Genomic DNA, 26,198 nt, shown 5'->3' with positions numbered 1-26,198 from the left:
ATATAGAAACTATAAGTCAAATGAATTCATTGTCTTCTTTCTGCCTGTCCTGTGCAACTATAAGACATTGGAAAGGTTTTATTTGGAGTTCTAAACAATTACCGCAATAATAGCTAATAATCTGGTCCTAGTACATCCCTCCCTGGTATGTGAATGTGTATCATCAGATTTTGGAACCTGTCTACATGGATTTCATCCCCAAAAGCCATGAGAACATTTAGTGCATTTGGCTGATGTGTGGGTGATTAGGCCTGGCTTGTAGTCTGATCCAGTTCAGTCCAGCTCCAGGACAAAGACACATCATTTCACACAACTTCCCATAACTTAACAATATCCTGGTATGGTTTTAAATAGGCCTACACACTTTTACCTAACATGTTCAGTTCATTATAATTGTTTCATTTCATTATTACACATGCTGTGGGCTATATTCTGTGCATCGACTATCCACCACCTAAAAATCTTTTTATGTATATTCATTCTTCATACCTGCAGCTTTGGCAAATAAAGCTGATTCTGTTTTACTTTTCCTACCTTGTCATGTCCTAACCTGTAGCTTTAAGAGGAGGGGGCGTGTCATCTCAGGGGCTGGCCCTGTTATTTGAATATACAGTAGTTCAGCGGGGCTGGAGTCGGGTTGCGTCGGATGTTGTTTGCCTTGTGTGAAGCGAGCTCGGGAGGGACGTGGTTGTGCTTTGGGCAATGCTCATCACCCAGGCCTGTTATTTAACATTTGAATGAAATCACTCAGCTAGGAAGGAAGGAGTTTTTTCTCCGCCGCATGCACACCCAGAGGAGGCTGAACTGCACGCTACCGACACTATGGACTTGCACATATTGGACCACAGACTACGGGTCACCAGCATAGCCAAGAATGGACTGGTCAATTTCACACACCCCCTGATTAAACTGATATTCCTCCGGAACAGGACACGGTAAGAAACCCCCCCATTGATCGGGTCAGATGTTTGTGTCGTGGTGGTGTGAATATGCCTAGTAATCCCGGGCGGATATGAGAGAAGCTACAGCAGCGAGGCTTCATTCACTGGCTGGCCGAGCCGAGCCATTGTTGGGGCTATATGCCTGTGCATGCCCTGCTCTGCCTCCATGCATGATAGACTGCATTGTAATCATAGACTGTAATGCATGAAGCTGCTGGAAAATACAGCAGGGGTTGTGACAGATATTCAATGTTTGGAAAACTGCACAGCAGCCAACATATACAAGCATCTATTCGTATAATGGGGATATGTTTGCATCCACTAATTTGTGTTTACTAATTATCTACATTATATTTACAAAAACCTGCAGCAGTTTAGTTAACACATAGTTTTCATGTTACATTTATTTGCAAGTCTTGAAAAATGCATGTAGAAATGCCTTTTTTAAAAGCATCCTGCCTCTACTAAACATAGGAGCAGCATTGATAAAACATGACACAAAGCAAGCTGTGCCCTTGTGATGTATTTTGGTGGGATGTTGTTGTTGCTCCAGCACAGACCGGACCCTTGACCTCCTGTACCCAAAAGCAGCATCCCATTTGCGAGTTATCCACTTCTCATGTTAGCATTGGTTTGAGTTAATCCCTGGATATCCTTCTATTGTTATGCAATTGTTTATTTTGTGCCACATGGCCAACTCAAGAGCTCAGCATTTGCCTTCAAGCTGCCAATGAAATCGGCCAGGCAAGCAGTAGTTGATTCAACTAACTGATGTCATCTCAAGTTACAGTGAAAGAGTATGTATATGCAGATGAAAGGGAGATTCTCCTCCTCTGATTGCCTTTGTTTGCCTCTCTGGCATCTGAAGTCTAGATACCACACTGTCCTCTATAGGGTTGGCTTATCTTAAGCATCCTGATAATCAGCAACAGAACAGCCTTTCAATGCTCAGTTGACTATGGCCTAGCCATCAGGACTAGCCCATGTCTGTGTGATGATTGGATCATGACAGTAACAAAAGGTCTTTCCATATGTCTCTCATCAAATGACATACAGGAATTACATTTTAGTCTTGTGAATTTGTCTTTTCAACTGCGTTCAGGCCTAGCTGCATCCATCAGAGCTCATTTCCCCCACCGTATTAAAGGGATATAGGTTGTGACATGTCCTTACCGGCCAAAACTCTCATGATGACTCTCGTAGCACCTTATACATTACTTACTCTAGATAATAGTCACTGGGAATGATACAAAGATGTACTAGTTGCGTCAGGAAATTGAGGTGTCATTCAAATGATCAAGAGAACTGTGTACAATATTTACAGTCTGTTTATTAAATATTTCAGAAGTGTGAGCCTATCATTTGATCAGGCTCTGTGAAGCATTCAGGGTCTGAAAAAAAAAGAAAGAAAAAAAAGTAGGGTTGTCCTAAGAATGAGCCAGAAAAAGCATGCAGGCTGGACTTCCTTAGATAGGCCTGTCTGTTTTTTTAGTGTTCTGTTGTTCGTGCTTTGGTAGTTGTTATGTCATCATCATTCTGTGGTTTGGAAGTGATTTGCCTAGTTTTTCCTGTTCTTTTTTTTTTCCACAGCCCTAATTGTGTTTTGTTTTTTATTTAGTTTTAATTTAATTGACCCCTCAGGCTCAAACTATGGACAATGCAAAGTCTGGGGAGTGGTGGAGAGAACATTGAAGAGTTTGTGGTGGCATTGCAACCTCGACAACAATCTCGAAAGCAAAAAAAAACCAAAACAAGCCTGATTGCCTCGGTTGCTTTTAGCCATCTCCCTCTTTCAGGCCCCATGCCATTCATTAAGGGAACAAACTCCCAGAGAATGAGACGCATTGTTTTTTTTTAAACAGTCCTGAGCAGAATTTTAAGGAGGCGATTGATTCTCGGAGCCAGGCTTAAATGCCAAATTGTTTGAGGGTAGACTCTCCAACAACACAGCTGAGGCAAACGGACACCTGTGGTGCGGGGGTTGAGTAGTTGGAGACTTAAGACGAGAAATAAGAAGATCCCTTTTCTGAAGAGGCACTGCATGCCCACTATCAGCAACACTGTTACTTAATCTGTGAGGGTCAGCTATGGTTAGAGGAATGAAGACTCCATGTCATCAAGTGGGTGAAAATATAAGAAACATCAAATACCCTCAAGCGTGAGAACATTTGATTTAGTTCAAGGCAAGGCAAGTTCATAGCACAATTCAGACACAAGGCCACTCTAAGCGCTTTACAGGGGCAAGATTAAAAATACATAAAACACATTAGAAAAGCGAATGAATAGAAATAAAACATTTAAAAGCTAATATAATTCAGGTACAGGGTTTACATTTTAAAGTTCAGACCAACATACTAGTGGTATGGGCTAGAGCATGAGAGTGGGAATGTGTTTATCTCCATGCACTCTTGCAAAAAAGTGTACAGTCATGTTTAATAATTACCTTCCATTAAACACCCAAGGATGTGAATGAAATCTCCCACAATGGGCGAAAATAAAGCACCACAGGCTTGTTGCAAGTTCCTAGTTGCATTGTCCTTGGTTGTTGTTTGGAGTTTATGGGTGCGGTAAGCCCATTATCAGTACAATATATCCGACTTACTGTACTGTGTGGCTGCAGCCCTGCAGGTTCCACACACAAACTATACAGTCCTCCTGTTTTTCTCTTCTGCGGCACACTAATAACGAAAGCATTGGTCGGAACAATGCCTCAGCTGAGCCAGAAACCCAGTGGGGAGTTTTCCACTTGTCTGCTTCAGTAATGTGTTAAGGTTGGGGGCTAGCAGCTCCCCTAGTTTACACAGGGCCTTCTCTAACGCCCCTAATAACAAGCTTGGATGTACACTATTATCTTTTGTTGAGCCTGTGAGAATGCTTAAAGTTGTAACTTTTGGTGTGTCGGATAACTGGACATTTTCTAAAGTAAAATCTCATTGGTTAATAAACATACTTTCTTCGCAGGAGAATTGGATCCCTGGAACACAGTTTGAAGTTAGAACGCTACCTGAAAAGATACTGTTGTTGTGTACAGTAGGAGGGCCCGCCACAGTTTAGTTTACACACACATATATTCTAGTCTTACGTTTGGTTCCAGGTAACACAAACTGATTACTTTTGGATTTATGATGACAGAATTATTCAATACTAAAAAACATGTGGAGAAAATATGTTTTTGAAAAACTAACTGCCTCAGCAAATTTAAACAAATGCCCCTCTCCTGAAACTGCATAGTGCACCTTTTTAAATATTGGATTGTAGAAAGCTGGAAGGTACTATGCTATAGCTTGGTTGCCCGCACACAATGTGTGTAAAGCCTATAGGTGGATTGAGAGCTCAACATTCCTCACCCTTCAACAACATCGTTTTCATCTGTTCTTATCATGTTTCCTCAGCTGGTGCATCAGTTGCAGACACCCCACCACCACCCATATTACTCTCTCACTCTCTCCGCTACCCCCCGCCACTCTAGTGCAGCTGGATCAAAGTCCAGACCTCTTTTCATCCTTCCCACTCAGACGCTCCCTCGCTACCTGTTGCTTTGCTGGTCTTCTTTGGCTTGTTTTTCCATCTCTTCCCCCCCCCCCTCATGTTTTCTTCATGCCTCAGTAGAAGAGGGCTTGTTGTTTGGCAAACTCGATTACCAGCGGCCAGACGGTGATCACACGCAGGCTGTGTGTGTGTGTGTGTGTGTCAGTGTTACTGAGTGAGTGCTGTACAAACATGTTTGGCTAGAGTTGATTTAATCATTGAGTGATTGAGTTTCCACAGCCAAAACAGTCCTAAAACCCAAAAAGAATAATCAAATTACAGTGATATAGTATATATTATATGCCTGAAAGGAATTGAGAATTAAAACAGAATGATATATTCAGTGTTCATATATGGTGTTCATTCATACACACCATGTATTAAGCGAGGTAGTGAGTTATGACGTTGGTTACCTCGCCCTCTTCATGATCCCTTTTTCATACATAGTTACAGTCAAACCACTCTGAAATAGAGGTTTGTTTTTTAGGCTCAAATAGATCAATTATTTCTGTGCTGCTGTTGTTTACTGATCTAGATTGTTGGTGTTGCCTTAGTGATGTGTAGCCACTGTTCCACCACACGCCTTACCCGAAACCATCTTTTGTTGACCATCTGTCAATCTAAAAACCCTAAATACTCCCTGCACTGTCCAACGTTGCTTGAAAACAATGTTAAGTTTTCTGAGCATTTTTTGATTGGTGTCACAACAGGAGCACTGCATGAATTTATTTATTTTTCTCTCAATGCTTACATTCTTTTGAAAACATTCTTTTTTTTAATCCACGTCCACCCTTTGTTATCGCTTTGTATCTTTTGGGGAAGTTGGAGTGAAAAAAATATGGCAATCTACAGTAGCATCCAAGCCCATCTCATGCTTGGTGATTGGCCAGATTTGAAGTTCACTTTCTAGCTCTTTTGTCGCATTATGTACACAGCCATTTCTGCCACTTTTCATGGGAACAGTGGAGAACACTATGTCTTGGAAGAGATACCGTCTGAAAACGTGCGCGCTGCTATCTCCATATTTAAATGATTTCGCATCTCCCCCGTCTCTGAAGGCTGGCCTTCAAACTCCATTAGGACAACCAGAAACATTTGTTTCGGGGTTAGACAATATGTCGTAGAGCAGACTAGTTGTTCGTGCATAACCTGACCCTTTTGTAGTGTTCTTCCTTTGGGCTCTATTTGTCATTCTTGTTTGTTTTTCCCTTTATGTGTTGATGTGGAGACAAAGGGAGATGGAAGGGTACAAGCAAAAAAGAACATGATGTGGTGAGACATTAACTCAGTTCCTGCACCTACATTTGTTTCTAGAAACAAATCTTTACGCATTTATTCTAATAAGGAGATATACTTTACTGCTGTAGAGCAGACTTATTTTGAAGAAGGAAAAAAAAATGTGATTCATTTCTACGTCCTTGGTCCAGTGGAGAACTAATTATATAGGTAAAACAACCTTCCTTAGACTGGGTGGAGGTTATGCAGGGGATTGAATAGTGATTATAAAAACAAGGTTTTGCGAATGAATTTGTGTGCTTGTCTGTTTTGTAGAATGAAGCTTAGGTGAGGCATCTTATCTGTACCATCTGTACTTCACAAACAGGAAACCAAACAAGCACAGATGTATCGCAGAATGGATTTCCCTCAGGTTGCTCTTGACAACACACAAGACAATCAATGTGCCACTGCCTTTGCCTTACAGCTGTAATCAAATAACCTTCGATATCTTCTCCAAAAAAAAAACACACCACCTGTGATAAAGCTCCACACTTGCTCATGGGTCACTGGTATAGGACAGATGCTTGGCGTGCACTGCTACCTGCCGGATGCTGCAAGCTTCGGGAAGGTGCAGGGTCAATAGGAAATGAGAGAGGTACTGTAACACAATGGGCTGGCTCAGCTCGCCATGCACAGCTGATGTTCAGTCAGTGTTTTCAGTTCTCTCTCTCTCTCTCTCTCTCTCTCTCTCTCTCTCTCTCTCTCGTTGTCTCTCTCTCTCGTCGTCTCTCTGTGGGGTGATTGTCCCGTATCATGGCAGGGATTACATCTTGCTGAGTCAGTGGTTTGGGCGCTCTGTCTGGCTCAAGCCTCTCTATACTGTAATAGCCTCGACTGACCGATAAGCAGAGAGGAGGAAGAGGAAGGTGTTTCTCCAGGGAGCTCTTTTTAAGAAAACAGGAATATGTAGCGCTTCCGTTTTCGGGTTTTCAAAGATAACAAAAGCGAGGTCATCATCCGTGTAGAAAGTAAACTAGTGCTCAAGGTTTCTCTTGACCAAAAAATGCATAAGCCTGAGTAACTCAGTAACAAGGCTTTTAAAGGGCAACTGGTACTTTCTTTTGGCTTCTTGTAGCCATGCGGCAGGTGGTATGTTGTATTTACTATTTTAATGCATCCGACTATTAGTGGGCATCTCTCAAAGCTGTAATCCCATCCTTAGTGGCTCTACTGAGAATCGTGTCCAAATAATAGTTCAAGGAATTTGTTTTGAAGTTGCACTTGACTTTATATTATGTAACACTCATGTTGTCTGCCTATTATTAAAGTTTGTATACAACTGACATAGAACATTTTAACTTTAAGAACATTTACAATGTTGTTAAGTGAGCTTCAAATGTGCTTTAAGGTGGATTTATTTGTAATTATGGACATATCTAGGCTAGCTTGCTTCCCCCTCCTTCCTGCCCTATATTCTATGCTGTTGCTTAGCCAACCAACTCCTGGCTCCAGCTTCCTACTTGACGGACAGACGTGAGATGTGAGGTATCAATTTTATTATGCTAATCTCTACAAGAAAGGGGTTTTTCTCTAAATATATGTTTTTAAATCACTCAACTTGCTCTTTAGAGATGCACATTCTGATGAGCCATTGGTTGTAGATGTCATTTTAAGAAGTTTTATTTCTCATCATAGATACAGAAAAGCCTCCTGGATAGGTTTATATTGAAGACCATTAGTTTGAATTATTTCAACTTTTGAAAAATGTAGCTAGCTCCCATAGTTGACAAATTAATTTAAAATTCACCCAGAATCTGAAAGGGTAGGCATTAGGCCCACAAACTGTGGAATGTTTAATCAAGTTTATCAGTAATCACTTTAGATTGCCATTAACAAAACACACAATAGTATTTTGAGCTCTAACCGTAGTGCTCCTTTGTTTTTCCTGTACACAGGCTTGTATGTTTGAGTTTGTATCAAAAGACCCCAGCTATTTTCTAACACTGTTGCTCCAGGAGATGTTTATGTGTCCACCCAAGTCTTGGAAATGTTCCAGTCACCCAACGTTGTCCGTGGCAAAAATAAACAGGACTTGAACCCCGAAGGCCTAAAATAACTCCTTTCATGAACTCCTGATGACCTGATTCTGATATATTTTAGGAAGAGGAGTATTGATGCTTGGTAGGAAATCAACAACACCTGGCTTAAACCTTAAAGCCCTCAAGAGTTTTTGAGTTAAGTGTGATTAGCTCAAAGTGAAAGTTTCAAGTATGTACTTACCAGTGAAGATTGAACACCGCTTTGTGTTGTCAAAGTTGCCATTAATATCCAAGTGAACAATAGGCTAGAGGGGCAGGTCTAACTCCTGGGTTACACAGTAATCACTTCTCTCTGTCGACAGCTCACCTAATGATTACATTCTTGGATGTAGAACAAACGGAACTTCTCCAATCTAACTTGATTTGAAGTGTTCTGGGCTGGCCTCTATAGCGCTAATGTAATTCAACATAATGTGTGTGTCTCACTGCCCAGTTTTCTTTCCTGAACTCATACCAAATCCCATGGGTTTATTTACTTGTTTATTTTTATTTGAACAAAGGCAACATTCAACGCAACTGAACACTGTGGCCAAGCCAAATGTTTATGGCCCCAAGTCTGATGAAGACTAAGTATATTTTAATGGAGCAATGTTAAAAGTTCACTCTTGTGAAGAAGAAAGAGACACACTTTGTTAATCCCCTGGGGGAAATGAAATGTTCTGTAGAGTGCAGTTCAGAAATGGATCTTTCTTTTAGAACAAAGTATAATAAGACAGCAGAAGTAACTTTCTAAGACCCAGAAAATGCAGACCTTGGGCAAGACACGTAACCCACCTTGCCTCGTGTGAATGTCGATAGTTAGCCTGCTATCGGTGTATGAATGTGTGTGCGATTGGTAACGTGGGAATGGGAACAGGTCTCCCTTGCAAAAGAGTCTTCGGTCTCAATAGGATATACCTGTATAAATAAAGGTTAAAAAAAAGAAAAAAAGACCTGATAGTTCTGGTGCAGAGACATGTCGGCAAGAGTGATTTTCCTAGCCGATGGATATATTCCTGTGCATTCTGAATCTCGCATATCATCATCACATTTAGTCTGGCCTCTCCTTGAATGCAGCAGTTGTGTGTGTGTGTGAACCGAAGTGGTGCCCCAGTTAGGTCTGTTATACCCACAATTCGCTGCAGACAAAAGGATTGATGCTGGCATAATGTTGAGCTTGTGTTCTATGGGCAATTTGAGTGACAGCCGAGCCAGCCCTGAAACCAATATGAATTTCTGAGAACCCCATTTACATGATTATTCCTGGTGAACGTTTATTATGAAAAATCTGAACCCTTCTTTTGTTAGCTGCAGATGAATAACACTCCCCCTCTGTACTCCCTCTCTTGTTTCAGATGCAAGTTCTTCAGTATTACAGAGACGCCAGAGAACTACACAGTTGTCCTTGACGAGGAAGGATTCAAAGGTAGAACACAACCCTTGTGCACCCATACCGTACCTTTCAACCCTTTAACCAGACAGGGGTTTGTATCCTCCCACACTCTGCTCTATTTAGTGATACCATGACGTAAACACTGCTTCATTACTGATCTGCATAGCATAGTGTTTGGCACCTTTTGAAACAAGAAATGAATGTACCTTGGTTGAACATTTTGTACTTCCATAAAATGATGCACAACACGTACTTGTGAACGTCAACTAAACAACATATAATTCAAACCTAGACATTGGAAAACTACTATATAACATAATGTCTTTTGAGAAGCTTTGTCAAGTCTACAAGTGACCCCAGTTCAGGCATCAGTGCACCACTAACATGGGCATTGTCAAGGGGGGGGGGTGGGATTTGACAAACATTGGCATTTACCAGAGAGGAAAGGTCAAGAAAGATTTGCATTTTGGGAATTGTAGGATCCATTTAACTTATCTTTGAAAAGTTCCCAACTTGGTTCCTCTGGTTCTCTTTTAACAAAGAAGATGCTAAACTAAGCTAAGTTATTCCCTCGATTCAGTAGTAAATTTGTTGTACCTTCATTTTTTATCATGCTTTTTCACCAACGCCTATAAAATGTTTGATGTCAAAACAACACTACTTCAGAAAGCCAGGCATATTTTGTGATTATGTTCTTTCTGTAAGAACATATAGCTGCCCTTAAACCACTTGGTTTTGAATTGGGCCAAAGCATAGGACTTTGTTGTTGTACCGGTCTAATGTTACTTCCTTCCTTCCTTTTCCCCTGCACAGACCTACGAAGGTAGGATGGCTGGATGAGCTGTACAAGACTCAATATAACTATTGAACCTTGTTATGATCCCATCCAGTCCTCATCCAGCCATGTTGGTATCGTCCTATTAAACAGTTGTACTTGTTAAAGACATATTTCACCGCGGGGTGCTCTGTTTCTCTCCCTGTCTCCTCTTGCTCTCCTTCTGAGTGCCTATTTTAAGAGGTGAAAGCTGGCGTAGCCAGGCCACAAGGGGCCGTCTGTGACAAATTATGCCAACCAGAACAGTAGCTCTTTGAAAGGGAGCGAGAAAGAAAAAAGAAGTTATTCAGTGCAGGAGGTATCCACCGTTTAGGAAGGTTTTTTGAAGGGTGAGGAAACCCAAATTCAAACGTTTTGTGCCTCCTCTGAAGGTTTCCCAGACTTTAAAGCTGTATTATGTTAGACTTTCAATTGTTGACTGGAATTTTGTTCACAATTACCATTCCACTTAAATGTGACTGACTAGATTAGATTTCTTCTTCTCTAAATACTGTTTTACGTCTCTACGGTCTGCCCCTTTATTTCGCACCATAATAAGGAAGTAAGGCAATATCAGAACTGTATTACTAGTTACAAATATAAAAACAAACAAAAAATGCCCCAAATAACTATTCTGATAATTATTTCGAAACATGACAGAGCGGTCAATAGAGAGAGACCACATTTTCCTGTTACATAGTTACGTAGTACAGCTTTAAATATAGATGCATCTCAAACATGCACATGTCCTTTTATCAGTTGTGCTAGACTAGCTGTGTATGAACTGGCTAGGAACCCTAAGTCTTCACCCGGGTATGTCCTTCTCTCAGCTTCTTGTTAACTTCCTGGATTAACAGGTGCTTCCCAGGTAGCTGCCAGCTTCTGCTCCAGTCTTGATTCGGTAGACAAGAGTGACATATCCTGCTTTTCCATTCTGGCTTAGGGACGGACTGAGGTGTCATCCAGTTTGAACTGTGACCCTTCCTTACCAGCCACTTGGCAGTGTATCTGAGCACATTAATGCACTTGTGTGTCAGATTACCAGCCTATGGTCTACAGCCAAGTATGTCGTGGTGTCTTAAATGCCTTAGGCCTTTCCTACGCATACATTTCACTGGTGACACTGTGTGGTTAAAGAAGCAGGGGCATGTTAGGTATGCGTGGGGAAGGAAGAGACTGAGGTAGAGGGAGAGGAAGTGTGTTTATGTGTATGTTATACCGAGCAGCAAACAAGAGGAAGTTGTTACTTACAGCAGCAGTGTACTGTTCACCTTCACATTTATAATGATGCATCACCAGTAACGTTAGTTTGTGATACAGCGGAGACCTTAAACATGTTTCACTTTGAGGTTACCATATCACTATTGTAATCGCCAAATTCACTATTTCAAATTCACTATTTCTTGTCAGGTGACCCATGGAGACTGCTCACACCAATTGCGTCATCAACTGAAAGATTCTGATGAAAATAAGCACTTAGCTGCTCCACTTTAACTGCATAGTTTCATAGAGTCTCGAGATGTATGAAGGATGAGTTTTTCAGTTTTTTATTGATTTTTTTTTTTTATTGGACTGATTTTGCTCCGACTGATGTCTTTGGAGTTCTGTTGGCATGTTTGAAATAACATATAATGTAAAGCTGGTACAAGCGGTGTTTGCACTGATGGTGAAGTTTTGCAACCGCACTTCCCTATTACTGTCAGGCAACTGTATTCAGACTATGTACAATTTTGCCAAAATTGTTGGAGCAAAGTCTGACCTATATATGACTTTCTTAGTTCCTCTCTAATATGAGTCATGTTACTAAAAGGAGCTACATCCTACATTTCATATAATGCAACAAAGTAGCACATTTCATCAGACCTTCCACGCCTGTCCGACATATTTCAAACTCCATGACTCCAAGTTAATAATGAGCATGTTCTGTCAAATATTAGACATCTTAGAAGACATCAGAGAAAGCATTATACATCTACAAGTTGATTAGTACCCTCCTCTTAAACACTTACACATGTAAACTGAGCTCTATGTGTAAAAGACGGAGATGGATGTTGGAGAGTCCTATTAAAACGGTGTCAAGGTTACAGCTTGCTGCACGTTGAAATATAGTCATTTAAAGGCTGTTTAAAAAAATATCCTTGGACTGCTCAAATTTGTTCACCATAATATAGAATAATACTCATATAAAATATCATTGACTTACTGACTGACTTGTTTCCTTGTCCCCACACAGAGCTGCAGCCCTCGGAGCATCTCCAGATGGAAGGTTCTATCTGGTTACCTCTCAACGTGGCGTCAAACGGCAACGCCTCCAGCAGCTCGCAGGCCGTCGGCGTGACCAAGATCGCCAAGTCGGTCATCGCCCCTCTGGCCCAACAACACGTCTCTGTCTTCATGCTCTCCACTTATCAGACTGACTTCATCCTGGTCAGTCCCAATTACTTTAGTAGTTTATTTATAGTATATCATTTTTAAAGGTGCATTATGTAGCTTCGGGTGTGTGTGTGTGTGTGTCAGAGAAGTGAACATTTTCTAAGGTATATTCTCATAACAAAACAAAAAAAAATACATTTCCTCACAGGAATATTGGATCCCTGGAACACTCTTTGAAGTTGGGAAGCTTCCTGAAAAGTTATTGTAGTTGTTTACAGAAGCAGGGCCCACAGTTTGGTTCACAGACATATTTTAGTCTTACGTTTGGTTCCAGGTGCCTCAACATAGTTTAGTTTTGATTCTTGTTGGTAGAATTATTCAATACTAAGAATTACATGTAGAATAAAGATGTTTTGTATACTTGCTGCAGGCTCTGCAAATTTAAACAAATCCCCCTTCACTAAAACTGCATAGTGTACCTTTTAAACACATTCCTTTAAAAAAACATTCTTTCACTTTATTACGTGTGTATCTTGTTAAAATAAAAGAGGCACTCTTAGACATTCACTGTTGTATAATTTAGAGACGTCAAGAGCAATTGTTCATTCTCATACTTCATACTAAATGAATACAGGCCACTTTATCTCGCTGTGAAGCCTTTCACCTTTTCACTCAGCCGTGGCAGACAAAGGAAGCCACAAAGTGTAGTGTCTGCATTTTGTCCAGTCGCCAGTTTTTCAAGTAATGTAATTTAATTCCCGACAGAGCTGAAGACAGTAAAAAAAAAAAAAAAAAAAAAAGTTAGTTGATGTATTACATGTGAAAGTGTTAAGTGGGCAAAAAAAAGATAACACCTCCTTGACAGACGTTTGTGTCAGCAAAGTATATTAATGGTCTACAGTACGTGCTCCTACAGCTCAAGCATTCCCCTCAAAGTGAGCCAGTGCAAATTAACTCCGTGTACACTATTCGTATGTAAGCAGTATGTGGATCAAAAGAGTATGCTACCAAACATCTTCATATTATATTCATGTTTTTTTTTTCTACATCTGTATGTTGTGTAGGTGAAAGAGAAAGACCTGGCTGTAGTCATCAGCACTCTGGAGGAAGAGTTCAACATCTACAGAGAGGTGGGAGGAGAGACCGTCCCTATGCACTGTCTGGATGTGTCCAACGGCCTCCAGAAGAACGGCAAGGAAGGTACATGTCACAGTCCTGTTCACTATGAATTCACTTGACTGTTTTGTTGAGATGCGTTTGCACCACCTTCAGGTTGGTTTTACAAAGTGTAAGGACGTACTCATGACATAGGAAGCAATCTTAAAACCTAGCAAAAGCTCATACATCAGACATGGGATGTGAGCGAACTTAACATTGTTGCTTTGTCTCTGGGATTGAAGGAATATCAAAGTGTTGTATCATGGCTTCAATATTACTCACAGAAGGGTTTAGTAAGATTCCTTTTGTTCAAAGGTATACAACTAAAAGAGTAAAAGCAGCTCTTTGGGGGGACTTTTTCAAAAACAATTACATTTTTTTTATCTACAGTATAAAATACACAACTGCCACCGCCTCAAAACATCAGTGTTATTCATTTCACATTTTCACCAGAAAATGGGAGCAGTTTAATACACTAAACTTAGAATATTTTTAAGTCAAGCAGGTCATGATATGTTTCGAAGTCAAAAATGCATTTCCCCATGATGCAGTAGTAAGTCAGTAGCTATTGCATGTTGAAGCCCGGCTTTTTTCTGAAATAATCTAACTCTGTGTCATTGTTGAAATATGTACATACGGCAAGAGGAACTTGCTGTTCAAGGACACCCGTCGTGCTTAACAAAGCCATGCTTGCCTTTAAACAAACATTCCCTTACATGACATATAATGGAACAATGCAAACAGGCTTGGGCCCGCACCCAGTTTCAAACATAGGGGGAACTTTACTTTGAACCGCATGTAATCATTGTGTCCATTAACAGGACGTTTTTTTTTTTTTTTAATCTGAGTTGAGCACGGGACAGGCTGTACGATCAGGGCAGAACATGCTGAAATATGTGTACACCCTGTGACACTGTTTTAAGATGCCTGGTTTGCATTGGAATATATAAGAAGTGTTTTTCTGTGTGTTTTTTTAACTCGGCACGTGTCAGACTAATTTGGGACCAAATTTCACCCACCAGCTATATGCTTTGTTTTGCAGAATTCCATTTGCACTAAGTTGTGACCTAATTGCATCCCAAATTTAACTTCTTTCATCTGCAAGACTGGAGGAGAAGCTAAACATATGGTTCAGAAAACTTGGCAGGCATTTGAAGGGAGGCGAGATATTGGTTTCACAGCAATAACTCACTCTACTGTGGTCTCCATATAATGGTCAACCTATTTAACCTGGGTGTCAATTGTCTAATCTAGTTTCTGAGGCACCGGATAGACATAGCATCATCTATGGCAGAGGATTTCAAACTGAGTTGCAGGGGAGGGTGTGAGGATGTCTATCACAAATATACATCCATAACTATGCTTAAAAAAAACAGTGAGAACTCTGCAACTCGACTGAGAATAATCACAGTTTACTTGAGTGTCAAGAAGCTGTCTGTCCACAAATTGGGTAAATTGCAAAGAGGAACAGTTAATAAGTAATGTAGCATCCTTCTAATGGCGCCAATATGCTGTAATGCAAACATGTATAGATATTTAAATAAACAACAACACTTCAGTAGCTGGGCAGTTTCAAACTCTTTTTAAAGATGTGTTGGAGCTTGTCACCAACCTTAAACTAAAGTTGCACAACTGGAATCTGTTTACCAAGTTAAAATGCTACAAGCACTGCTATTCAAAAAGTACATGAAGAGATTTACCCCAAAAAGGCCAGAGAGATTGTTACAGTTTCAATCGGTAAAAGCCAAAACCTTGATATTGCAACAGCCATGTTTGGCGTTTATTTGGAGCAACTAAAATGCATGTTTTGAGTATATGTATTTTAGAAAGAAGTACAGTCTAAGTCAGAGAAGTATGTTTTTTACAGTAAATATACATTTCTAGAAATGCTACGAAAGGTATTTTATTCAATAGAAAAATCTTGGGGTAAAGAATATGCACCATACCTCCATTGTTTATGCTTCCATGTGAAATACAGCATTTTTATTTTTTTTAATTTTTTTTATATTTTTTTTTTTGGCATTTTTATGCTTTATTGGTAGTGTAGAGACAGAGTTGAAATGGGGCAGAGAGGGGAGTGACATGCAGAGTACGACCGCAGGCTTGAATCGAACCCGGGTCCGCTGCTGGCCGAGGCCCATGGGGGGGGACGCCCTACCAACTGAGCTAAGGGCGCCCCCAAATACAGCAGGTTTAAATGTCATACAAAGTAACACTGCCCTTGCCCTTTCCCCAGCCATCCACCCCACAGTTCACCCCGTGCTGATCCCTAAGAACCAGTTCTGCGTGATGTCTCTGGATCCGGACACACTGCCGTCCATAGCCACCACGCTCATCGACGTCCTCTTCTATTCTAACAGGTCAGATCCCACTCGCTCACACCACTGCAGTACATCTATACAACACAAGGTGGCAGCACATGACCCAATCAAGAAATAGGCTCAGTAGCTTGTGGTTGAAGTTTTAGGTTTAACATGGCAGATTAGAGCCACACTGGTCATTACCATTATTCACATCAGTTTAATATGCACTGACATGAGTTTTGATATCTGGAATACTTTATGCTGTACATTTGACAAACCTGGATATTGTTAACATACATTCTGTTTTCCTTTCTTCCTTTCATTCTCGCTTCTTTTTTTCTAGTTTAGAAAAGTTATTATTTTTTCTTTAATCCCACATTTTTTATTTATAAGCCTTGTTAATCAAGTAGATCGCCACATTTGTAAAATTATAATTTTTTTTTATTCCTTGTGTAACTCATTTCTACATTGCTCTGAAATGTTCCTTTACTTTGACTGAAAGGCCTACTTCACCGGTTTGAATATGAAGGTGTATTGAATTCTGAGATCCTATGTAGTATAAATGTGCGAAAAAAAATTAAATCGGTTCATCCTAGCCTGAGAAAAGGCAGAAAGAGTGTTTTTTTTAACCCTATATTTCTCTTTCTCGTGACATCACAGAAAGAGAAATATAGGGTTAAAAAAAACGTACTTTGTAAATATTACTGTGATGTCTTTTACTGTGACATCACAGTAATATTTACAAAGTACGTTTTTTTTAACCCTATATTTCTCTCTCTGTGATGTCACGAGAAAGAGAAATATAGGGTTAAAAAAAAACACTCTTTCTGCCTTTTCTCAGGCTAGGATGAACCGATTTTAATTTTTTTTGCACATTTATACTACATAGGATCTCAGAATTCAATACACCTTCATATTCAAACCGGTGAAGTAGGCCTTTAATGTATTATCGAAATTTAAATAACCCATTTTTAAATCAATGGCGCCTGATATCTTTGCCTCTCCAATATCTCATTGAATGATGTCTCTTCCTCTCCAGCCCTAAAGATGGCGCACAGTCGTCTCCCAGTCAGGACTTGGACTGTGTCAAGTTCTTCTCCTTCTCCCTCATCGACGGCTACATCTCCCTGGTGATGGACACGGAGGCTCAGAGACAGTGAGGATAACTTCACTCTCACTGGAATAGCACAAACTGATAACCAGCACATAAATAAACAGCATCCACTAGTGTTCATTAACTGATTTCCACAATGTCAGCAAGTAAAACAAAAGCCACTTAAGGTTAATAAAGGTAGTTAAGGTTTCAGTTTTGTGTGCATTGACAGTCAGGTACAACCTACTGAAGCCTGATAATGTATTTGAACCACTGCAAATCTATAATAACAATTTCTATGCAGGCTTTTGTTGCCATTTCCTGTCAAGTCAGTGTTTTTTTTTCTTTGCCATGTCTGTATTAGCAGGCCTCTATATGGTGATTGCTATAAACTGTTATTCCCCTGTCAATCTCTGAAAGGATCTTTGTTTGTGCGTGCACTTGGTTGCTAGGTAGAAATCAGTGTTTTATCTCTTGCGCTCTAGGTTTCCTGCCGACCTTCTCTTCACCAGTTCCTCGGGGGAGCTGTGGAGAATGGTTCGCATAGGGGGACAACCGCTGGGCTTCGGTAAGGCCACCATGAAATGTACTCCCTAGCTCTGTATGCAGTCTGGAGCAAGTTAGTCTTATGGTGACATGTCCAAACAAAAACATCTGCATACCTATCAGACGCCAAGAGTGTCCATTCCTTTTCCATGGTCCTTCAATATCTTTTAAAACTTCTCAGTCAATTATTTTACTGCCTTCATCTTCTGCTGACACAGAGTAGATAGTGAGTTCACAGTACCAACATCTTTAAAAAAAACCTGGATGCAAATAAACACTCAAATGGGATATTCAAATTGTGAAGACAACCAGTGTATCACTTTTGAATCACTGAAAAGTGTAAGGGGACATTCACTGTGACAGTATATAAATGACCAAACATGTCTAAAGGTCTAAACCAAAATTAAATGATTATTAAATTAAAAGTACAAATTTCAGGTGTATATATATATTGTTTGCTTTACTTTTTTTTGCCTTAATGTCGATTTAGCTATAAGAAGTGGAAACCTATAATTTATTTAAGATTTTAAGTTATGGGGTTTAATTTCTGTGCAATTAAATATATAAAATGTGTCTTAGTAACACCTACTGTATAAATGATTGTGATACTAATTTCCCTGTATATCTCCCCAACTCTCTCTCTCTGTGTTTTGTAGATGAGTGTGGTATTGTTGCACAGATATCTCAGCCTCTGGCGGACAGTGACATCTCTGCCTATTACATCAGCACCTTCAGCTTCGACCACGCTCTGGTGAGTCCAACACCTTCACGTCATTAGTTAGGCCACAACTCGCATTCCAACATAATTATAACTCAAATAAAGATAAGCTACTTTTAGCTCACATATTTATCCATTTCAGGTTTGGGAGGTGTCACCAGATAAAGACCAAGCATATGTCACATTCTTAAGCATTCCTGTGAGGTTTTATCACGAGGAATGCTTAAGGTGGGTGATTCCAAAAAAAAATAGTTTGCGAGGTTTTATGCTGACCCAAGCATGTTTGCAAATCCGAGAAACACATTTATATAGCCTTGTAAGGTTTGGAAATAAATCACTTTTTGAAAGTATTTGATTTGATAAAAGTCCCATCCATACAATCTTATAGTGCTGATAGTGATATCCATTTTTTCATCAGAAATTATACAAAAATCATCACAAAATTCTAAAAAGTTTATTAGATGAAGTATGTTTAACAGCCTCATTCTTTGTCAAAAACAGGCCTTTTACATTGTTACATTATCATTCAAATATTTGTGTTTAATAATTTACAATTCATTTAACTATTTAGACACAAATAAAGATTTTTGTATTCTTATAGAATGTATTAAGTTTGGGTAAGATATTTTAGATTAATGTAAAAAGCGCTTTCAGCAAGAAGCTTTTAAGGTAACTCGTGGCAAATGCAGGTTAAACAATAACTTTTCTATGTGTAAATGTATTTTGGCGGTCGAGTTAAATTACACCATCTTAGTCATAAATCTTGCCATCTGTATTATCTTAAGAAAGTACCAAGTAAAGTTTATCAGAGTCATTTGTTTGCAAGTACCCAGAAACTTATCTCAGAATGTCTGGCACAGAATGAATCAGCAATACATTTTTTTTTGTCTGATTCTACGGATTGTTCCCTTCCTGCCGCTTTGAAAATTAATTGATGAAACTTATTGTATTGCCCTAAATATATGCCACAGGGCCTTTCTTGTCACTGTACTCAAACCATTTAACAATTGTGGTTTAATGTAAATGGTTTTCCCAAAAACTATTATGGCCCACTACGGTGAAACCTTAGCATCACAGTGCAAAGTTTTACTATGACCTTCTTGTCTGAGATATTGCGGCCAGGGCTGGACTGGCCATCGGGCGTACCGGCCAATGCCCAGTGGGCCGGCAGGCATTTTGGGCCGGGCCGGGTCCATAAGTCACACAGCCGAGGGCCGAGGTCCCTTCCCTCTCGGGAGTGCCATGGACATATAAATGTGCGCGCAGGCTGTCAACTTCACCTGAAAGTTAAATAAAACTTTGTCCCAGGCCATTACTCATTATGATTGGTTCTAGGCTGGGCCTGGCCCAATCACACACAGCAGAGGGCCGCCCATTCAGTGGCTGCATTGAATTGTATTATCACGCATTCAACTTCTACTCGGTAATTATGAGCATCTGACGATGGTCAGTTACGTTCAGGGCCGTCGGACTGCGGACAGGCTTGGGGGGCCCAAGGCACCCAAAAAAATAAAAACTTATTTTATTTATTTATTTTTTACTGGCTCAATATAGGCCCCTGATCTTTGAAAGCCCAGAAAAATGTTATGTAGGGAAAAAAACAGATATCAGGGGCCTTTCATTCGTTAGTACATTTGTTATTTTTGAAATAACATTGTTCGGGGCTACGAAGATCAGGGGCCTATATTGGGCCATTAAAAAATACAAAGGAAGGGAAAAAATTCCCGAAGCTGACTGGATTTTTTTAAATATTTACATTTCTTCCTTCTGCTTTTTGGTCATTCTGTGTCTATAAATTATTCAAGAAAATAGTACTTAATAGCTTACATAGGAAACAGTTGATTTAGCCTTAGTTTTGTCCTCAAAGTGCACCAGATTGATGAATTTTACTTTAACATTTAAAGAAAAATCTTCCGGGACCCCCTTAGAAGGTCCAGGGTCCACGACACAGTCTCCCAAATTCCTGTGAGAAACACTGTGTGTGTGCATGTTTATTAAGAGTCATTAGACCAGGGGTTGTGTTCAAGTACGCGTAATGATTTGGTCATTCATCAATAGAAACATTGTGTTGTTATCTGGCTCAGAGAGGGACCAGTCACTCATACGTTTTGGACTATAGACAAACATAGCTTGTACATGTTTGTATTTTAAGACCGCCTCTCAGAGGGCCCATCAGGACTTTCTGTATAGGGGCCCAGAATTTGGTGCAATGCCCCTGCCTCCGCATATCGTATAAATAATCATGGTGGGCTGCCATGGCCAAAAATGCCAGGGCCGATTTTTTTGTCCCAGTCCTGCCCTGATTGCGGCTATTTAATTGCTCTACTGACAAAAATGTAACTTGTCATGAAGGTGAATCTGTGGCTATTTTGAGTGTATTCAATGGTCCTTTTTACACTCCCATTTTCACATCGTTTCGGATATGAGTTTCATTTGCGCGTTATGTAGTTCACTGAGTTGACCATAATCAAGAAGTGCGTACAGACCACAAAACCACAGACACTCCTAAACATGGCAAATTGCTTAGATGGTTAAACTTGCATCACAGTTACTTCCACTTGTACCACTTCTGAGAAACTCTATCGGAAACTCTATAGTGGGTGATGTTGAGTTAAAGTGTGCTTTATGGCCTATTAAGTTGCTAATCTGTATTATTGTGGTTCACTTTCTTTTCATAATCAATATACAGTTTATTTATATATTGTAATCTTCAACACTTCTTTTTTATAAAGAGGAAGAATTAAAAAGGATGGAAGTCATTCAGGAAGCTATTAATCGAGCATTCGTACTAACAGGAATAGCTACGGATATGTCCTAATATGGTACAGAAGAAAGCTACGTCACTACAACATGTGAATGAACAAGTGCATCTGGAAAGATACAAGGACACTCATATGTCATAAGTGAATTAGTCAATGATTTTATCCTCGATAAAATCTCAGGGAAATTCCAGTTATTTCAACTATTTTTTGGTCTTGTTTCTTTAAAACAAAAATGATTATGCAGACAACACCCAACTATACTGTACATAGCTGTTGCACCTGACCCTACCCTGCTGGACGGTTGGACCTGCTTGTTGGGAAAGTAGCCTACCACAGTTTAACTTTTACCCTTTTACTTTTTAAAACTTCACAAATAATTGTTTTCTTATACGTATGCGACATATGACATTGTGTAATGTAAAAAGGTGTTACAGAGGGGTTTTTTTTTCACGCACTCGGCGGATCACCTCATCTCTACGAAACATTTTAGCCTCTTTCATCTCTTTTTGTTTTTGTTTTTGTTTGACGGGTGCAAAGAAGCACATCTAAAATAAAAATGGATGTAGTGGGCAACTTTGTACTAACATTCTCACCATTTTCATCTTTTCAAAGTGATAATATGTCCAATGCGTTGTGTGTTTACAGCTTGATCCACGCCCCTCCAAGTGGCCAAAAATAATCTCAATACTGCTTTATTATCTTTTGATTATCTGCTAGGTCCCTGAGGAGGACATAATGAGCGTGACAGAAATGCTCCTGCATAAGAGGATAGAACCAGCCACCAGTTGATTTTCTGAAGTCCTGTCTTGAGCGTGCCGATCCTGGATCATTTTTGCTGCCACCCCCCTCACTCCAGCTCCAGTGACCAGTGGTGGTGGCAGGCCAGCAAGAAGGAAAAGGAGGCTAACCCTGTGCCTAGATTAGCACTGCATCGCCAGCAGTATTAACGACTATACGAATCTGCCATTACCACCAGAAGCCCTTCTCCCTGGTGTGCACACAACGTTTGTCTGTGAGGCCTCCTCTCTTACCTATCTATAAGGCAGGATGCACTGAGTCGCTGGGGGCCCACCAGCTCACACATGCATATCAAAATGCACAATTACTTCCCACACACACACAGACACACACACACGTTCAGAGTCAAATTAACAAGCACAAAGTCAGACATATGAACATGTATTCTAGACTATTTTGCGCTAATACAGGTGTGTTTCTCATTGAAGTATTGTAATTACATTCGACAGAGTAGCTACTGTTGTTGGTACAGTAGCTAATGGGGATCTGTGTTAACAAACCAACATGGACACAGGACTTGAGATCTTATGGTGTTAGGTCTGAAGGTCTTAATTGTCCATCATTTTATTTGCCTGCATACAGCAGAACACACTCGTATACATTTCACCAGTGCTATAAACACACAACTCGGTCTTCCAGTAATGTTTGTAATGATGCCATTTGTGTAAAGGGTCGTTTCTTTGTTGTTATTCAAAGGCCGTTCACAAGAAATGTAATTTTCCTTTTTTTGCAAAACTGAAAGCTTAAGGCTTGACATGCAAGGCATTTGTGCGACCGTTGATGTTACAATGATTTTGATGCAAAAAAAATGAGAATCTCTATTTTCTTGACAACAGGGCTCACTCGTTTTCATTTTACAAGAATGTGCAGGTAGTTCATATATTAAAACTACTACAAATGCTGTCAAGCAGGAGAGCCGGCTTGACCAGTGTTTCTTTTAGAGGGTCAGCATTTCTTAACTATAGTATTACCTAAGGTCATTAACACTATGTCTTATTTTTTGTTATTTGCACAATACAACTTCATTTAGCTACTATCCCGATGTTTTCTTTTGGTACAACTACATTTTGTACAAGTTGAAGTAAAAGTATTCGGTAAACATTTGTAATTTTTGTGCTGCTTCATTCAATAAAGTGTATTGAAAATAAAGTACTTTTTGTTGACTTTTTGGCATGATCCATTTACATACATTCATGATGCAAGAATTTAGGATGACGTGTAAGAGTTTAGAGTGATTTTATGGCAGAGAGGTCATCACTCATGACTCAGATATATGATGTAAGGATGGACACTTATTTATGGAATTAACAGGAATGGAACAAGAGAGGGTGTTTTTTTCTTTTCAAAACAATGCCATTCTAGGAACTTCACCATACTAACTCAATAGAAGAGCACTTTGTCATGTTTGCCACTTGAGAACCTGGTAGAGGATGCGGTAGGTGGTGACATCTTGAGACGCTGGGGTGACGATATAACGAAAATGTAGATTTAAGATAACATGACGTGGCACATGAATTAGATTAGGATTCTTAGGTGTGGAACCACTGATTTAAAGAAAAGAAAAAAATAGTGTATTATTCAAAACACATTGCTGATCTTAAAGAGGAACTTAAAGATTAAAAACATCAAACCTTTATCGGCTTGATTCTAAATTATCTTGTCTTCAATATGTTATCATGCAGCGCTGCAGTCACACCTCTGCTGAAACCAAACGTATTAAGGCGGGCGGCACACTGTCATCGCAAAAATATGTCATCATGGAAGTTTGTCATTACTGGGTGGGTGGGTAAAAATACAGTATATATAGGCCAGTTCACCGGTGTAAAAGTTATGTTCAAAGTTCTCTTCTTGCTGTTAAATACAGTGGTTTGACGTTTAATACTGTCACTATGGATTTTAAAGTCAGTGGACTCCTCGGGCAATATGGTAAATATTTTTCATAATTTTTGATGGTAGATTTGAAATATGTACACAAGGACATTGTTATTTGATGAATCTGGTAATGCAGTTTAATACTCAGACTCGTGTAGTACTTTACATTATGACAAAATATTATTATTTGTTTGTACAGAAATGCATGTGCAGGAGGGTGCATTTATTTGTTTTGGTAGAAAAGTCAAATGTGAATTTGCAGGACTATCTATTTGGATACCTGGGAAGTACTTTTGGCCTGTTGTACCTTTTTAAGAAAATTGTCTAAAAGCGACCATCAAACAAGCACTACTAATAACAGAGCTATTAGAAGCATGTTTAAATGAATCAATATTGGAAAACAAAATTATGAGTCAAATTTAACCAATTTCTGCTTCCTGTTTTGATATACATACTTAAAGCTCTGGAAAATAAATAAGAGACCACTCCACATGTTCAGTATCTCTCGTTTTACTATTTATAAACATATGTTTGAGTAGAATGCACATTTTGGTTTTATAATATAAACTACTTTCTACCAAATTCCAATACATGTTTTGTCAAAAAGAGCATTTTCAATTAGTTATGTAGTGTGAGTATGAGTTGAAGATTTAAGAAAAATCCAGACTGGTCTCTTAATAATTTTTTTCCGGAGATTTAAATTCTGTGTGTTTACTTTTGATTCACCCATGTACACATGATCTTTTCTCAGTACTTGTCTTGATGCTCCTGGGAGCCCAGTGGAGGCCAGCGTTCTCTGCTCCAACTCCCAGCAGCTGTGAGCATGACTTCAATCGAACTAAGTCCCTTACAAGGCTATCGAAACATGAAACAGAACAACTACGGATTCAATATGTAAGTACCAACCAACTATTTAATTTTTTTTCAAGGTTTTATATATGTCCTGTATTATAATTGCTGTAATTTTTGTTTTATTACAACTGCATAGGCCAATATTAATTGACTAAATGACAAGATCTTTACCAGGGTCAAAATAACAGCAGTCGGTAGGATGAGGGTTACACTTATGAATGCTTTTTAGATCTAACACTGGAATGGCGGACTCCAACACTTCTAATTAAACTCCTTTATAGAGAGGTGATTATAGAATTGGAAGACATCAAATAGCTATTGCTGAGAAAATAAATAATATTTTGATTTCATGACAATCCTATAACGTGTGGTTGCTATACCCTTTTACATCTTTCACCAACATGCATTGTTGCTTAAATAAATATATATATAGATACATATACTGTATACTATATACACTGTACACTATATATTGACAGGTGAAGCTCGAAAAATTAGAATATCGTGCAAAAGTTCATTTATTTCAGTAATTCAACTTAAAAGGTGAAACTAATATATTATATAGACTCATTACATGCAAAGTGAGATATTTCAAGCCTGTATTTGTTATTATTTTGATTATTATGTCGTACAGCTTATGAAAACCCCAAATTCAAAATCTCAGAAAATTTGAATATTAAATTAAATCAATATAAAATATAAAGTAGGCTATAATCATCGTGCACATGTCCTCAGTACTTGGTTTGGGCCACTTTTGCATGAATTCTTGCCTCAATTCCAATTTATTTTCCATGATATTCTAATAGTTTCACCTGTATTTGTAACAATATTGTGCTGCTGTTGTTATTGCATAACATTTGAATCCCCCCCCCCCCCCCCCCACACACACACACACACCCACACACTCCACATTTAGAATTATGAATTGAATTCATTTATGCCTTTTTCGTTCATGCAGGTCACATTTCATGGAAAGAACTTTAACTTCTTTCCAGAGGATGTCCCCGGTTCGGAGATATCCGGTAGCAGCATTTCTGAGAAGCTGCAAGACATCTACGTCAAGAATGCGCTTTTTATTTTGCACATTGAAAAGGTGGAAGAATATGAGACGGAACTCCAGTGGAAACATGAAGCGGTTATCGTCAAAAAGAGACTCTCCAGCCATTTAGCCCAAATTAAGGCGACCCTCGCATTCATCGACCCAGAAAACCCTTTGCCGACCAAGCCAGCCCCACTCCAGCTGTCCCATCATGACTATGCAAAGAAAGTATACGGATGGGCTGTCATAGTCCGACTGCAGGCCTGGCTTGAACAAGTGCTGGAGGTACTGAAAGAGGCGAAGGTGTGTGAGTGACAGACTGCAGACGGGTAGGATTTAATGCTTAAAGGGGAGCACCAATGAGAAGTCAGGAAAAATGACCCTGATGATGTCATCGGGTATCATCATCCTCTCTGGGATATTCTTCTCAATGCTTAGGATTTTTTTAACTATATTATAAGAGAGTACAGACAATGTTGAACTTGAAACACCTTTTAGGTATATTTTTTATTTATATACTGATTTTATAAGTTATTATCTATGGATATTTATATGTTTATGAATGAATGTGAATTTAATATAAGGGGCAGCAGACTGTGACGTAGCTTAATTAATTGAGGATCATGTTGGAGTGGATAGGGGAGGCAGCAGTGGAAGAACCCACAACGCAGATACAACAGGCGGACTGGTGAAGTTCAAATAATAGATTTCA

The 26,198-nt window shown here is 39.4% G+C and overlaps 1 protein-coding gene across 1 annotated transcript; it reads left to right on the top strand.

Annotated features, from left to right (window-relative positions):
* The first annotated feature begins 678 nt into the window (after positions 1-678).
* On the top strand, positions 679-22,837 carry castor1 (cytosolic arginine sensor for mTORC1 subunit 1). The gene is made up of 9 exons (XM_080041700.1): positions 679-935; positions 9,121-9,191; positions 12,206-12,399; positions 13,410-13,545; positions 15,740-15,863; positions 16,846-16,962; positions 17,385-17,467; positions 18,102-18,196; positions 21,643-22,837. Exons 1-9 carry the CDS (start codon positions 823-825, stop codon positions 21,712-21,714), a joined length of 1,005 nt encoding a protein of 334 aa, XP_079897826.1. The 5' UTR covers positions 679-822; the 3' UTR covers positions 21,715-22,837.
* The last annotated feature ends 3,361 nt before the right edge of the window (positions 22,838-26,198 follow it).

This window comes from Ammodytes marinus (assembly GCF_949987685.1).
Source record: "Ammodytes marinus genome assembly, chromosome: 2".
Lineage (NCBI taxonomy): Eukaryota > Metazoa > Chordata > Actinopteri > Uranoscopiformes > Ammodytidae > Ammodytes > Ammodytes marinus.
The sequence above is the reverse complement of the archived record's forward strand: the minus strand, read 5'-3'. Positions and strand labels throughout refer to the sequence as shown.

What these genes read in the sequence shown, in the direction of transcription:
- castor1 (XM_080041700.1), top strand. Translation starts at nt 823, where the DNA reads ATGGACTTGCACATATTGGACCACAGACTACGGGTCACCAGCATAGCC. An exon ending in TTCCTCCGGAACAGGACACG is followed by an intron (nt 936 to 9,120) that starts GTAAGAAACCCC and finishes CTCTTGTTTCAG; the next exon opens with ATGCAAGTTCTTCAGTATTA. An exon ending in GGGACAACCGCTGGGCTTCG is followed by an intron (nt 17,468 to 18,101) that starts GTAAGGCCACCA and finishes TGTGTTTTGTAG; the next exon opens with ATGAGTGTGGTATTGTTGCA.